Source organism: Dama dama, chromosome X (assembly GCF_033118175.1).
Source record: "Dama dama isolate Ldn47 chromosome X, ASM3311817v1, whole genome shotgun sequence".
Taxonomy (NCBI): Eukaryota; Metazoa; Chordata; class Mammalia; order Artiodactyla; family Cervidae; genus Dama; species Dama dama.
The window spans coordinates 142,447,192-142,461,296 of record NC_083714.1 but is presented as its reverse complement, the minus strand read 5'-3'; the positions used below and the strand labels follow the sequence as shown (position 1 = coordinate 142,461,296).

At 41.4% G+C, this 14,105-nt stretch overlaps 1 protein-coding gene across 7 annotated transcripts in view; it reads right to left on the bottom strand.

The window, feature by feature from the left end:
- Nucleotides 1-14,105, bottom strand: part of ARHGAP6 (Rho GTPase activating protein 6) — a 511,541-nt gene that overhangs the window by 13,773 nt on the left and 483,663 nt on the right. For all 7 annotated transcript variants that reach the window (XM_061136147.1, XM_061136146.1, XM_061136148.1 and 4 more), the window contains one exon: nt 5,800-5,897. In XM_061136147.1, the coding sequence (XP_060992130.1) occupies nt 5,800-5,897 (98 nt within the window). The remainder of the gene's footprint in view (nt 1-5,799; nt 5,898-14,105) is intronic.

The window sequence follows — 14,105 nt, the reverse complement described above, 5'->3', positions numbered from 1 at the left end:
AGGGTGTAAACACGCTGGCAGGGTACTGTGGGCAGGCCTGCACTGCAGCCGGAGGCACAGAACTCGTTCTGTGGATAGACGGAAAACTCCGGTTCAATCACCGGAAAGTGGCCCCTGGCTGAGCGACCCCAGTGAGAAACATCCTTGGGGATTTCAAACTTGCTTTGGTTTCATGCTTGGCTTAGCCGTGAACTGATAAACCTCCGTCTGTTGGAACTCAAAGCACATAACCATCATTGACACTGTTAATTGTAATGGGAAAGGAATCCACTGCCACAGTCACTCTGGGTTTATGGAAGATTTTCACATTCATCGTGTTCACTTCGGCAAAACATCCCTTATGCAGAATCCTAGGGACAAAGGCAGCCCACTCCAAAGAGAAGCTGACATGGATCCACACTCCCACCAGGAGATAAACCTGGACATTAGAACTTGCCCAGGTCTTCTAAAATTTTTGTTGCTATTTTGTCCATTGTAGATCTTTGGCGATAACCTTGGTTTTTAAAAATTGCTACATTTAATTGTTGTTCATTCTGATGACTGTTTTAGCACACCCTTAAAACTTGCACCTCACTTTCCTCACCTTAGTCCCAGCCCTGCTCTGTTCTGTTGCAAATGCCTATGTTTATCACACCTTCTCTTCTTTGATTCTGTTCTCATCCCCTATTTCCTTACATCCCTAAATCAAGGAGGGAGGGGGGGATCTATTCTAAGTATCTTTGAAAAAAAAAAAGAGCATATAATTCCAATAAATATACCAGACAAGCAATTAAAAAACTAGAAGTCTTGCCTTTTTAGTAATATAAATCTCTTCTAATCTCCTCTTGGCATTCCATTTTGGTTGAAGCCAAAAATGTAAGTAGACAAGCACAAGGAGAAGTAATGAATCCTCCTTTCACTCCCCTAGTTCTGTTGTCACATACAGAAGAGGAAACAACTCAAATGGAAACATGAAATTCCCAAATATTACTAAATGTTTCATCTTTCAAAACAGAAATTATGATGAGTATGTTCTTGTTCTTGGTTTGACACTCTTTTGAAAACTTACTTGTCCACTCCAAATAAAATCTTATGCAGTTTCCACGTAGGGCACGGGAACCTAAAACCTTATTTAGGTATGTGAATTGATGGCACAGAACAGAAGCTTCAGGAAATAAATCAAAGAGTCGGAAGAGAATAATGAGGGAGCTCGTGCATATCACTGCACTTACGGAGTTCATTTTAGAAGCTACTGTTGCTTTCCACTCTGTGGTCTTCCTGAAAATCCTTTCCATTCTTACCTTTTATAGCCCTTGTAGCTGAGTTTTCACTAAATAAAATCTTCAGAACAAGAATTCTGTCCATTTCCATTGCGCCACAGCTTATCCAGGTTCTCCACCTCATGACCTGCAGACGGAACCGCTTCCTGTCCCTTTCAAATTCTACCTGGCCTGATGCGATCAGGTCATCTTCCCAACTTCGGTGCCTTTCATCCTCACCCCTCTGTCTATTCCAGAACCATGCCATCCATCATTCCAATGCCAGTTAGATCAGGTGGGCTTTGCCTTTTCATATAGTGCCACAACTTGACACGGATGGGTTCTCTTGTGCCATAATGCCTTGATAAGTTGCTGTCTCATGGACAGCAAGGCAGAATCTAGTGACATCCCACTTAAAACTACTTACAACTACTTACCAACTCCTACTTTGGTAAGTAGTTATAAATGAAAAGAATGATGAAATGCCAAGCAATGTGATAATGATCATTAACAAATACTAAGCATTTATTTAAAGCCAAATACTGTTCTAATACAGCCAAATAACTATAAAGTTAGTACGACTTTTTCCTCTTTTTTTTGGTTGCATGGCATATGAGATCTTAGTTCCCTGACCAGGGATCGGACCTGCACCCCCCTGTATTGTAAGTGCGGAGTCTTAACCACTGGACTGCCAGGGAAGTCCTCATCCCAGTATGACTTTTTATTTCTAGTTTACAGATGAGGAAACTGAGACACAGAGAGAAATTGATTTACCCAAGACAGCACAGCTAACTAGCAGTGGAAATGGGATCTGGACTCAGGCAATCTGGCTCTGAATTCAAACCTCATAACCAGCGTGTTGTATCATACAAGTGTGTGCTATTGATGGGTAATTGGCACGCCAGTGTTGCCAGCACTGGGGTACTGCAATTTGTCACCACTGTAATCTATCATGACCACGATCTCTCATCACTCTAATTCTTTGCCACTGCTTCTTGGTTTAGGCACCACCACTAAGCCTGCCATTTAAGGGCTTCTGCCCTCTGTGCTGGCCAGCTTTTTTTACCGTGTCCCCAGCCAGCTGACATATTTACTTTTATGACCAGGCCCTGGTTCAAGCTCCCCAAACATCCAGGCCTATTGACAACCTCTCCAGCCCTACAAAGTTCCCTTCAAATCCTTGCTCTTCTCAGAAGCTATCCATGAGACAGCAGGAAACATTTCTTTCTCTCCTCCAAAGTTCATGTGGATTTATGGTCTGGAGCACTGGTCGCCTTCTCTGTCAACACAGAGCCCCCTTTGGAATGTAATAAATCACCTAACCTCAACTCTCTGGATGACAGGAAATATGTAGTATCTACAGGGGCAGCTCTCAGCTGGCAGTTCTTAGCCCAGCCACTTCGGAGAGAATCACATGGGAGCTTTGAAAATCCCGGTGTCCAGACTGCACCCCAGAATAAATGAATCCGAATCTCTAGGGGGGGCACCCGGATGGAGTTCAGGTTCAGGCACTTCAGGTTCCCTGGGTGATCAGAATGGGGAGACAAGGCTGAGAACCAGGGGCCCAGCACATACCATTTGTCCCTTGGAGGCTTACTTCAACAAACCTGCAAGCTCTTAAAGATGTGAGCTTTTATAAATAGGATGGATAAACAAGGTCCTATTGTAGAGCACAGGGAACTATACTCAGTATCTTGTGATAAACCATGTTGGAAAAGAATCTAAAAATGAATGTATACATATGTATATACATATATATGCACATATGTGTGTGTGTACAACAGAATCACTTTGTGGTATGGCAGAAATTAACACAATGTTGTAAATCAAAGATACTTCAATAAAAAAAAAATTGAAAAAAAATTGCCTTGAGATTTCAAGCTTTTGCTCCTCAAAGTGTGGACCATGGCCCAGTCACATCACAGTACCATCTGAGGGTCTGTTAAAAATGCAGTTTCTCAGGCTCCCTCCCCAGACATACTGATTCAGAGAGTCTTTTAACAAGAACTCCTGGTGATCCAGATGCACAGTGAAGTGGAGAAACGTGCTTTAAAGCCTGCAGAGACTATCTACAGCTCGAGGGTTAGGACTGTCAAGCCTCAAACGACCATTAAAAATCCATATTTATTTGTTAACGTATGTGTTTTCATTTCCTGGCAGCATTATCACCCTTCTGAGCTGCTGTTTGACCTGTATCCAGGGAAAGAAACCAAACACTCACTTCTCCTCCTTACTTAGCCAGTCTTCTCCCAAAGATTTCTGTTCCATGGAGCTCATCTCTGACATCTTCAATGCTCCTGTGAGCTCACCTCCCTTTCCTTGAAGCCCTGTCACTCACCTAACATCTTGGAATGGGGTCAGCTTGCAATTCTTGTTCCTATGGGGACAGGCAACAGAAGAGGCTAAACCACTCTACAGCTTGGGATGGGCTTAATATGATTCCTCCTTTTCCTAAGAGTAGAGAAAGAAAGGCCCATTTATTGGCATTTATATGCAAAGAGTGTACTTGAAAACCACACAGAAATAACTTCTGTCTCCTATTCTTCAATGTATAATATTCATGTACTTTTAAATGCCATGGAAAAGCAAGAAATTCGGCAAGTCAAAAATCAGTGGTTTTTTTTAGGTGTGTGTTTTCTAGCTTTCCCACAGAGAAGTGGTTTAAAGGCAACTTAACAGGGGATTCACTGAGAGAAGGCCACAATGTCTGTTCTCTTGCACAGGGGAAGGAAATAAGTAAGTTCCTTTAAATTCTGGTGGCACAAGATCTACTGCGAAGAAAAGCCCTGTGTTAGTTTAAATTGGAATCTACACCTTGATGATAGCTAGGTATCTCGGGAAATTTTAAGAAAGCCTAATTCTCTGATATGAAAAGCAAGACCATGAAATGCTAGCCCATGTATATCATTTGAATTAATTTTTATTCTCTCCTTGCTCTTAGGGCTTGAATCTAGGCAGAATGTCTTACTTGAAGCAGAAATTATCTTGATAATGATTGGCACAGAAATGGATTTTAAAAAGTGCTCTCGAAAGGATGATCCACTTAAAAATTCTTCCCTGCTCTACAGGACATAGAGTGAAACTGAACTGAGCAGGGTAATTAACGTAATGACCCAGGAAAGAAGGAGGCCTGAACAATGTGCAATTTCTTTCTACCAAGTTTCTGTAAAGAACATAATTTTTAAATATTTGAAATAGTTTTAAATGAAAATTAGTACATCAAATCTAACATCAGTATAAAAGAACAACTTAATGCATGTCCATTTTTCTAAGATACCACTGAATAAGACAGACCATTACAGTATTTATGTATGATTAAGAGAGAAAATGCTATGACTTAACAGAAGACATGTCAGTGATTATAAGATTAATCTCAAACTTATCGATACCAAGGAGGGGAAAGGGTGGGATGGATTGGGAGATTGGAACTGACATATATACACACTACTATGTCTAAAATAGATAACAAATGAGAACCTCCTATATAGCACAGGGAATGCTACTCAATATTCTATAATGACCTACACGGGAAAAGAGTCTGAAAAAGAGGGGATCTGTGTATACGTATAACTGATTCACTTTGCAGTACACCTGAAACTAACACAACATTGTAAAGCAACTACACTCCAATAAAAAATTAACAAAAAAAGATTAATCTTAATTTCAGAGATCATAAAACCTGGGGGAAAATGTGTCTTAGAAGTGTTGAAATTCGGTAGATTAAAAAGCACAGCATAAATGATACTTTCACGAAGGATCCCAACTTCCTGTCACAAATATAGGGTTTGGTGCCTTGATGGCAACATCACTCCTGGTTCATGATGCAATTTTGTCCCCTTAACTGGCTTTGTTAAATGTTCGGCACCCTCCATACACTCTGCCTCTATAGCAAATGGTGAAGAGCAATCATAAAATCTAACCAGCAGGAAAAATTCAGTGCTTCTCCTCTGGGGAAAAAATGGTGGCAAACCATAGCCTACAGCAAGGCTTGTTTTTTCCTCAATGCAAACAAGGGGGCCTGTGGAGATCAGTGTGTGTTTCTGTCAAAACGATGCTAGCTGTAAAGAGTGGGCAAGTCAAGAAGGTGAGCTTGTCTCATTTCAAATGGCCACCTAGGCCTTGGCTGAGGCCTGTCCTGTGGTTTGGTGATGCACCTGTCCCTCTGGTAAGTTACACAGGTAAGATGCATCCAGGTGCATCATTGGGGGCTGCTAAGCACAGTTTTAAGGATTGTATAAGTGGAATCACTGATGCATATCACTGTCAGTTCCTGCGCCTCCTGCCAGTGTGATTTAGTGGCTTTTTTTTTTTTTTTTCTGGTAAACACAGTCTCAAGGGGCTGGAAAAAGACAAAAAAAATGAAACAGAAAATCCCCAGAGGCAGTTTCTAATTTGACAAGTGAATTTTCTTTTTAGGGGGACAGATCAGATTTGCTGGGAAGTCACCAAAATTCCACTCAAGTCACCCTGCGTGGAGTTATGTAAACTTTTCTAATTCTTTGGAAATGGAAACAGACATCCCCGAGATGATTTAAGAAGATGGAAAAACGAGCATACTCACGAAGACTGGGAGGCCTTCCTTCTGAGTAGATAGTCCACCACATCCGGATCGGTCTCTAACAGGCTGATCAGCACTTCATTCTGCAGATCCGGGGGAACCTGCACGGACCAAGTGTCGAGGCATAAATAAAACCGCTCCAGCAAGAGGCCAACTGTGGTCACTGGCAGTCTGAAAACAGTGTCTAAAAGGATGCCTCAGAAGTTATCTACAGTCCATGGGGTCACACAGACAACAAAAGTTATAAGAGAACCGAGGGATTTGTTGGTTAAGACCAAATCTACATCAACCCATGCAGCCAGTTTCATTCTTAGAACAAACTGGATGATTACCAAAGAGTCATGCTCACTGGGCTTCCCTGGTCACTCAGACAGTAAAGAATTTGCCTGCAATGCAGGAGACTCAGGTTAAATGCCAGTGTTGGGAAGATCCATTGGAGAAGGGAATGGCAACCCACTCCAATATTCTCACCTGGAGAATTCCATGGAGAGAGGTACAGTCCAGGGGGTCACAAACAGTTGGACATGACTGAGTAAATAACACTTTCACTTCACTTTCATATTCACGACTCAATTCAATTCAAGTGGGGTGAACTGTCACTCCACTCGTGACTGGAGATAGAGCCTAACCACTTGGAAACCTCTGTTGCTTGGATTCGATTTTCTTGACTTTGAATGAGCAAAATACCGTGGTTAAGAGTAAAGGTGTTCATAACTTCTTGTCCAAATGGGGACACTTTCTAGAGTTCATATTTATAACTAAGCCCAGGCAACGGGCAGAAATGAGGATTGTCTTGGGCGGTTCTGAAACATATGATTAGTTTATTGGGGACAGACCCTGCAGCCAGAGGCTGCTTGTGTTTGAGTTCCAGTATATGGCTGTGGGGCTTTGGGCAATGGACCTAACCTTTCCTGGTCTCAGGCTCTCATCTGGAAACAGTAAGAGGACTCACCACAAAGGGCTGATTGATGTGGTGATGCAAAGGACTTATTACATGTTGAGAACTTAGAACAGCACCTGGCAGGTAGTAGACACTCCAAAAATGCTGCTACTACATTTGCAGACGTCAGCTTGTCATTCAATGCCTGCCTTCACTTGTTTCTTGCATCCTGGTCTATCAACAATTAAGAGTTTTTTGCTTCACAATGGGATGAGGCATGCTCCAGAATTTTATAGATAAGCATCATGTGTCTCCCTAAGCTTAATCCTCAGGGCATGAGAGGATGGCCTTCCAATCCTAAATCACTGGTGTAGGACTTTTCTAGAAAAAAAGATTGAACTCAGCTCCAGTGGTTTTCTACTCTGTAGATGCTCAACCAAAGGAAATTTCAACTATTGAGGGAAAATACATTTTCATTTTGATTCTCTCACATGTGGGCTCAGAGACAAGACTCTTAAAAATTGTGGGGACAAGTCTTCTGAGAGTAAGTGGTTGGTGGAAGAATTTGCCTCCTGCCTCTTGCAGAACTCAATTCATCTTGAGCTCTAAGAAGCTGGAAACAATTTTATTAAGAAGAACAGGGATGAGAAAGCAACAAAATGCTTTCTTCCTCTCATAAATCTGTTCTTCCTACTTCATTCTGGATCTTCATTAATGACATTGCCAAACCCTAGTCACACAGGCTAAAAAGCTGGGTTGTATTCAAGCTTCTCTGTGTCCTTTCCCCTCTACATTCAGAGCCAGGAAACCCACTTGATTTCATCTCCAAGATGCCTGTTACTTCTTCCCTCTCTTTTCCATTCCAGCTGCAATGATCCAAGTTTGAGCCCTCATTATCCCTTTGGAGTGCTCATCTGTTGCCCATTACCAGCTTTCATTTCCCTGACAGACATACTGCAAGTTCCCTCTGGAAAACTAACTGCTCCCCAACCTTCAGCTTGAGGGCGAGGTGTACCCTTGCTTAAATCAATGATTCTTTCATTCCCAGACTGAAGCATGGGTGCTTGAGTGATGAGCATGCGACTTCATTAGAAGCAACGAAAAGCTGTGAGAACTTCCCAGGGGCTTTGGAGAGACAGGATACAGTGCTGACAACTGAAGAAACAATTCCAAGAAGTGGAGAGAAAGAAAAGGGGTCTCGACATCATTTAGAGTCCCAGGTAAAGCCATGCCTGAAGCCACATTTGCTCTTGGATTGTTCAGCTGTGTGAGTCCCCAAATTCCTTAAGCTGGTTTGAGCTTTTAATTGAAAACAAAGATCCATCCTTGATGGGCCTTTGGTACAACAGCTTGCTAACCTGTTGTCGTTCAGTCGCTCAGTGACGTCTGACTCTTTGACCCCATGGGCTGCAGCACATCATGTCCTTCATTGTCTGCCGGAGCTTGCTCAAACTCATGTCCATCGAGTCAGTGGTGCCATCCAACCAACTCATCCTCAGTTGCTCCCTTCTCCTCCTGCCTTCAATCTTGCCCAGTATGAGTCTTTTCCAATGAGTCAGCTCTTCGCATCAGGTGGCCAGAATACTGGAGCTTCAGTTTCTAACTTGCGTACTCTCTATCTCCCTTAACACATACATCAAATTTCTTCTCTGACTGGTTGTCACAATGCTCTGATCAAGACACTTGACCAAAACCCTTTTTAATCAAAGCCATCCCCTCACTTGTTTGCCTCAATCTGTTTCCCATCTTTGCCCCTAGCAGTCATACCCACACACATTCTATTTCAGTACCATTGTGCTTCTCATTCTGACCTTTTCCCACCTCATCCCTTTAATTCATTACATAAATATTTGGTGAATGCTTCCCAAGTGCCAGGCACTGGATTCTGGGATTCAGCAACAAACCAAACAGACAAGAATTCATGTCTCTTTGAAGCTGACAGTGAATATGGGAAGACTGGCACTAAAGAAATAAACAGAAAACATAGCAAGGATCACTTGGACAAAGATAAAGCCAAGACAGGGAACAAAGAATCCTGGGTGGGAGCGTGCCATTTAAATGGAATTGTCAGAGAAACTGACATTTTAGCAGAGAACGGAAAGGAGGAAGGAATTGGAGAAAATCATTCCAAGGAGAAGGGAGAAAGAAATAGCAAGATGTTGAGTCAGGAGCAGTGAGGAGGCCAGGGAAGTTGGAACAGAGTGAGAGGAAGAAGGCAAGTGGTAGGAAGTAGGTCAGGTAACCAAGGCCAGATGTTGCAGAGTCTTATAATTTCTGTTCTCAATCTAAGTAGGCAGGGAGCCTCTGGAAGTTCTGAGCAGAAGATGAACACAACTTGTCATCACTCTGGCTACCAAGTTGCTAGGAGATTGCAAAGAAGCAAGGGGTGAAGCTGGGAGCGCAGATGGGGGAATTGTGGATACATCCAGAAGAGAGATAAGGGAGGGCTGAGCCAGCATGGTGAGTGGATGAGAAATATTTGGATCCTGGAGACAGTGAAAGCAGAGACCACAGCAGCAGCTAATCGACTGGGTGGAGAGAGAGAAGGAAGAGGAGAGGGAGCAGGGGATGAAGAAGAAGAGAGGCTGACGTCAACGTCCCCAGGAAGGACGGGCTTGCTGTTAAATGATACAGAGAAGTTGCAGGACCAGGAGGAGGCTGGGGGTAGAGCCTAGGGTTGTGGCTTCCCTAGAGGCTCAGACAGTAAAGAATCTGCCTGCAACGCAGGAGACCCAGGTTGGCTCCCTGGGTGGGGCTTATCCCTGGAGAAGGGATAGGCTACCCACTCCAGTATTCTTGCCTGGAAAATCCCATGGACAGAGGAGCCTGGTGGGCTACAGTCCATGGGGTCACAAAGAGTTGGACACGACTGAGTGACTAGCACTTTCACTTCACTTTGGTATAACAGTGAGAGGCCTGTGAGATATCCAAATGAAGGAAAGCTCTAGTAAGTGATCAGGAATAAGGATCTGGGGTTCAGGAAGAGTCCTGGGTTGAACATAGAAATTTGGGGGACACACATATAGATAGTACTTAAAGCTCAATGATCAAGTGCAATGGCCTAGGCATGAGAATGGAAGGAGAGGAGAGGAGCAGGACTTTTAGGTCCAGAATGGGAGTATCTGTTCTCTTACTTTATTGAATACATTAAATCAATTAAAAGACTGACAATGTTTACAAACAACATGACCCAACAGATATACATGATTCCATCAGTTTTTCCGGAAGTAAAATTCAATGGGTGAAAATGAGAAGAGAGAGAACTCATTTTAAAAAAAATGAACTGCGAAGCAAAAAATAGTATAGGCCAACAATGTATACAATATTTTTTTTTTAAAAAAAGAAACTTTCACGAGCAAATTAGGAAAACTATCTGTATTTTTGTCCAGTTAGTTTAATTTAAATTTTTCTATGCTTAGACATGTAATAAAAAATTTTGCTCCAAGCGCCAAATCCATTCCCACTAAGAATAAACAACTGGATTGGATGGCCTCTGGAGTGGTGCAAACATCACAGTTCTCTGATCAACTCAGATTCATCATTAGAATAGCTTACAGGAAGGATCATTATTTGAAAATAACTTTGCATAAATTTTCAAAAACCACACTGCAATTCAGAGTTTTACTCATTCAACTAGGCTTCATTCCTAACAAATTACAATTACTGACGTTTATTTTCTGTAGCATATGTGACCTTTACTTACTAGCCAATGCAAATAGAAAGGGTTGGTGCTATAACCCTATCTACAGTTCCTTTCTAAAAGACTCTTGGTACTATTTTGCGTTGGAGACACTATTTACAAATGACTGAGTAAATAGCTTAAATATGTATGGATCTGTGTATTGCAGGAAGGGTAGGTACTATTTTCCTGTGTATTACATAAGACTGACTACAGTGTATAACACATAATCCATTATTTTAATTAATTTATTCATAGCCCATCTTGTTACAAAATGATTTAAAGCAGCTTTCAAAATTCACATGATAAAACCACGTTTGTTTAAAAAATAAAGGAATAGTTCAGAAAATTGGAGCCAGTGGGAAAATGAAAGTAGAGAATTTGAAATGATGCCTGGAACTGACTTTTAATATTCATACAACAGCATCCAGTGCTGTTTTCCCAATAATTCCTCTTATCTGTGTCCACATTTGCACATTTCATTTCCTACTATTTAATAAAAATTTTGAATTACTGGCTCAGTTCAATAGGATGAGTATTCATTTTCTATTAATTTAGATACTTAATAGAGAAACCAAAGTGAAGAGAATGAACTGACAGGAAATAGCAGCTCACAGCGAGGAAGAAGAAATACCCAGGCAGACCATCCACACACACATTCCTTTTCAGTAATTAGGATGCTGTTGAAAGAATATCTGGCCAAGAATTGATAGCTCCTGAGCTCCAGTTTTGGCTCTGCTGCTTATAATTAACATAAACTTAGGAAACGTCAACCATCTTCTTTAGGAATCTCTTCCTGCATCTGGAAATCTGAACATAATCTATCTGTCCCCTTCTCCTTTACGGGGATGTTATGTGGATCAAAGGGCTAACAAATTTGAAAGTACTTTAAAGAACTTTAGAGAACTTTAAAGAACTTTAGAGAATTTAAAGAACTTTAGAATAAAAACTGTATTGGAAATAGACAAAATAAGTCAAACACTTAAAAAACTAAAAGCAGATCACTTGGAGATGTGAATATTTGTTCTGAGATTTTTTTTCTTGCCTAACAGCCATCAATTTCCACCTCTTATCCTGGGTGCTTGCAAGGAAACATTCCTCTTCTCTTCTGCCTAACACTTCTGGTGGGTAATGAAGTTCTGGGATTTCCTCTAAACATGTCTCCATTCTTGACTTCCCCTTGAATTTCTAGAGTTACACTGTATGACCTCTTGAAGCTAGACTCTGTGTAGCTTCTACCTTTTGGCTTTTTCTCTTCTGTCAGACCTCAGGTCTTCGGGCTGGTCACACTGTCAGAAAACAGGGATTATCTGACTTGACTGCCTGGATCTTCGAGAGGTTGCGGTTCTCTGTCAGCTGGCCTCCTTTCACAGCTACGTCAAGATCATATGGGCCAATCCTGGCCGTGGGACCCCAAGGGGGGGTCTTATAGAAGCTTCTAGAAAAGGCTCTCCTTCATAGTGACAAGAGATGCAGGAGATAAAACATCTCTCTTTGTGACTGGATATGATCATGGCTGCAAGAGCTGCTGAAAATGATTGTGGTCTCTTCAGCTAAAGATGGTGGACCAGAGAGAGGATAAGTGCAACTGAACTGCTAAAATTGTGCCCCCAGGCTTGTTATTATGTGAGATAATATTGAATTGGCCAAAAAGTTCATTTGGGTTTTTCCATAACATCTTTGAACAAATTTTCTGGTCAGCCCAATAAATCCGGATGTTTGCCACCACCTATAGTTGATTGTTCTCCACCTTGCTGTTGGAACTCCTACCAGCATATCCAGGACCGTTCACCCACTCACTCATTCACTCACACACTCAATTTTATGCTCTTTCAGAACACAAGCTAGGCTGGTGCTTCCTCTGCAATGGATACTGAATGAATGTTGTTGGAATGGCTACTACTAATAATAAGAAATAACCCAGGATTACTGGTCTTCATGGTGTACACTGGTGTAGTTGTTTCTCTCTTCTTGGAAGTGGTGCCAATCTTGGGCTATAGGAAAATTTCCTTGTTACTCATTTTTAGAGTTGGAAAATAAATTTCCTTTTCCAACTGAGAATCACTAGAATTTTTCTAAGTTCTTAAACTACTGTTGCCATCAATACAAAAACTCTAAAAATGAAATGTGTGACTCAATAATCAAAATTTTTTTCTTCTGGGACTTTGTATATAGTGAAACGGAAACTAAGGAGTAGGATCGTGAAAAGCATATTACTTTTTTTAAATCAATCAATTCTGAACGTTTAAGTGAAGGAACCAAACCCATCCCAAAAGGCTTCTTCCTTTACAATTTATTGTTTCAAAGCAAAATCTCCATTGGGTTTTACTCGAGTATTTAGCAACTTTAGATATTTTCTAAGGGTACCATATATGGTTGGGTTTATTTGGAGACTCAACTCCTTAGATTTTCATATGTTCCTTCAAAGGATAATGCTATTTCAAAAATCAAAAGAACTTTGGACTCTCCTGCTTGAAAGAAAAAATGTAAACACTGCACATATGAAGGAATAAAACTGTCACAATTAAAATCCACCCTATCAAATTAAAAATGAAACCTTGAATGATTGCCTCGGGTATAACTGCTATGATGTATTTTATTCCATAAACCACAGAGAGGGAAAGATGGTTTGAGTTTTCTCCATTTACTAAGTCACCATAACAAACCATTAAGGGCATCTGAAAGAACAGTTCCCAGGACCCAGTCCTACTTTTCTGACTTGCCACTAGGTGTTCCACACCAATTCACCACTTGGCACTGAACCAAAAAGGATGCTTTGCATTGAAAACTCTTTAACACTCCCCAGCAGAAGTAGATGTCACTGCAAGTCATGATATTTCTTTTCAGCTAACAAACACACTCAAAGAAATCACTTTGGCTATTTATGGGAGCAAAAGCTCAAACATGGGCAGGCCCAGCCTTGGACCTTTGTGCAGCTCTGGTTTGGAGGATGGCTTAATATTATGTAAAGAGGTCTCAGTGCATTTGAAGGGTCAGAATGCATTAAGAAATTCAGAAAATTTTTCTCACGTGCCAACCCATGCCAGGCAGTGTTTTTGGCAATTAGGAAGCATTCATGAACAAATATAGTCTAAGAGCCCAGGATTCATGGAGCTGTGATGGGGGATGACTTGTGGAAGATGAAGAGCACAGAGCAATCTTTGCTCCATGGCAACAGGTTACAGGAAGTAGAAACAGATCAGGTGTAATACACTTCGGCTCCTCTCCCCCTGCGTGTGTACCAACAGTGTATGCATTCTGTCATTGCAGACAGGGACAAAGTGAGCCGGCTCCAGCACGAACACACACTGGCTCTTGTAGCCATCTGCTGGCCTGGACATCGAGTGGGCCAGTGTTATGATCAGTTCAGAAGGACCGATGCTGTTGAAAGTCCCCTTTACTCCCCATTTTCAAATTGGCTAAAATATTCTCCTCCACCCACCCCTGGCCAAATGGACTCCATATATGAGACATCATATTAAAGTACCTCATCTTTTGTGTAGGGAAGAGTATCACACTGTAATAATAGTTCACTTATAGTTGTTGCATCACTTGGGCAAACACTCTTGGCTTACTTCTCATGAAATCGTGGTGAAATTTAGAATAAATTATTATGATGTACATAATAACTAGCCCAACTCCTGGCACACGAACAGTGGTTATTTAAAAAAGAAAAACAGTGGTTATATAAAAAGGGAAATGGAAATCACATATAATTATCTAGCTATGTCGATAGGGGGTGGTCTCTAG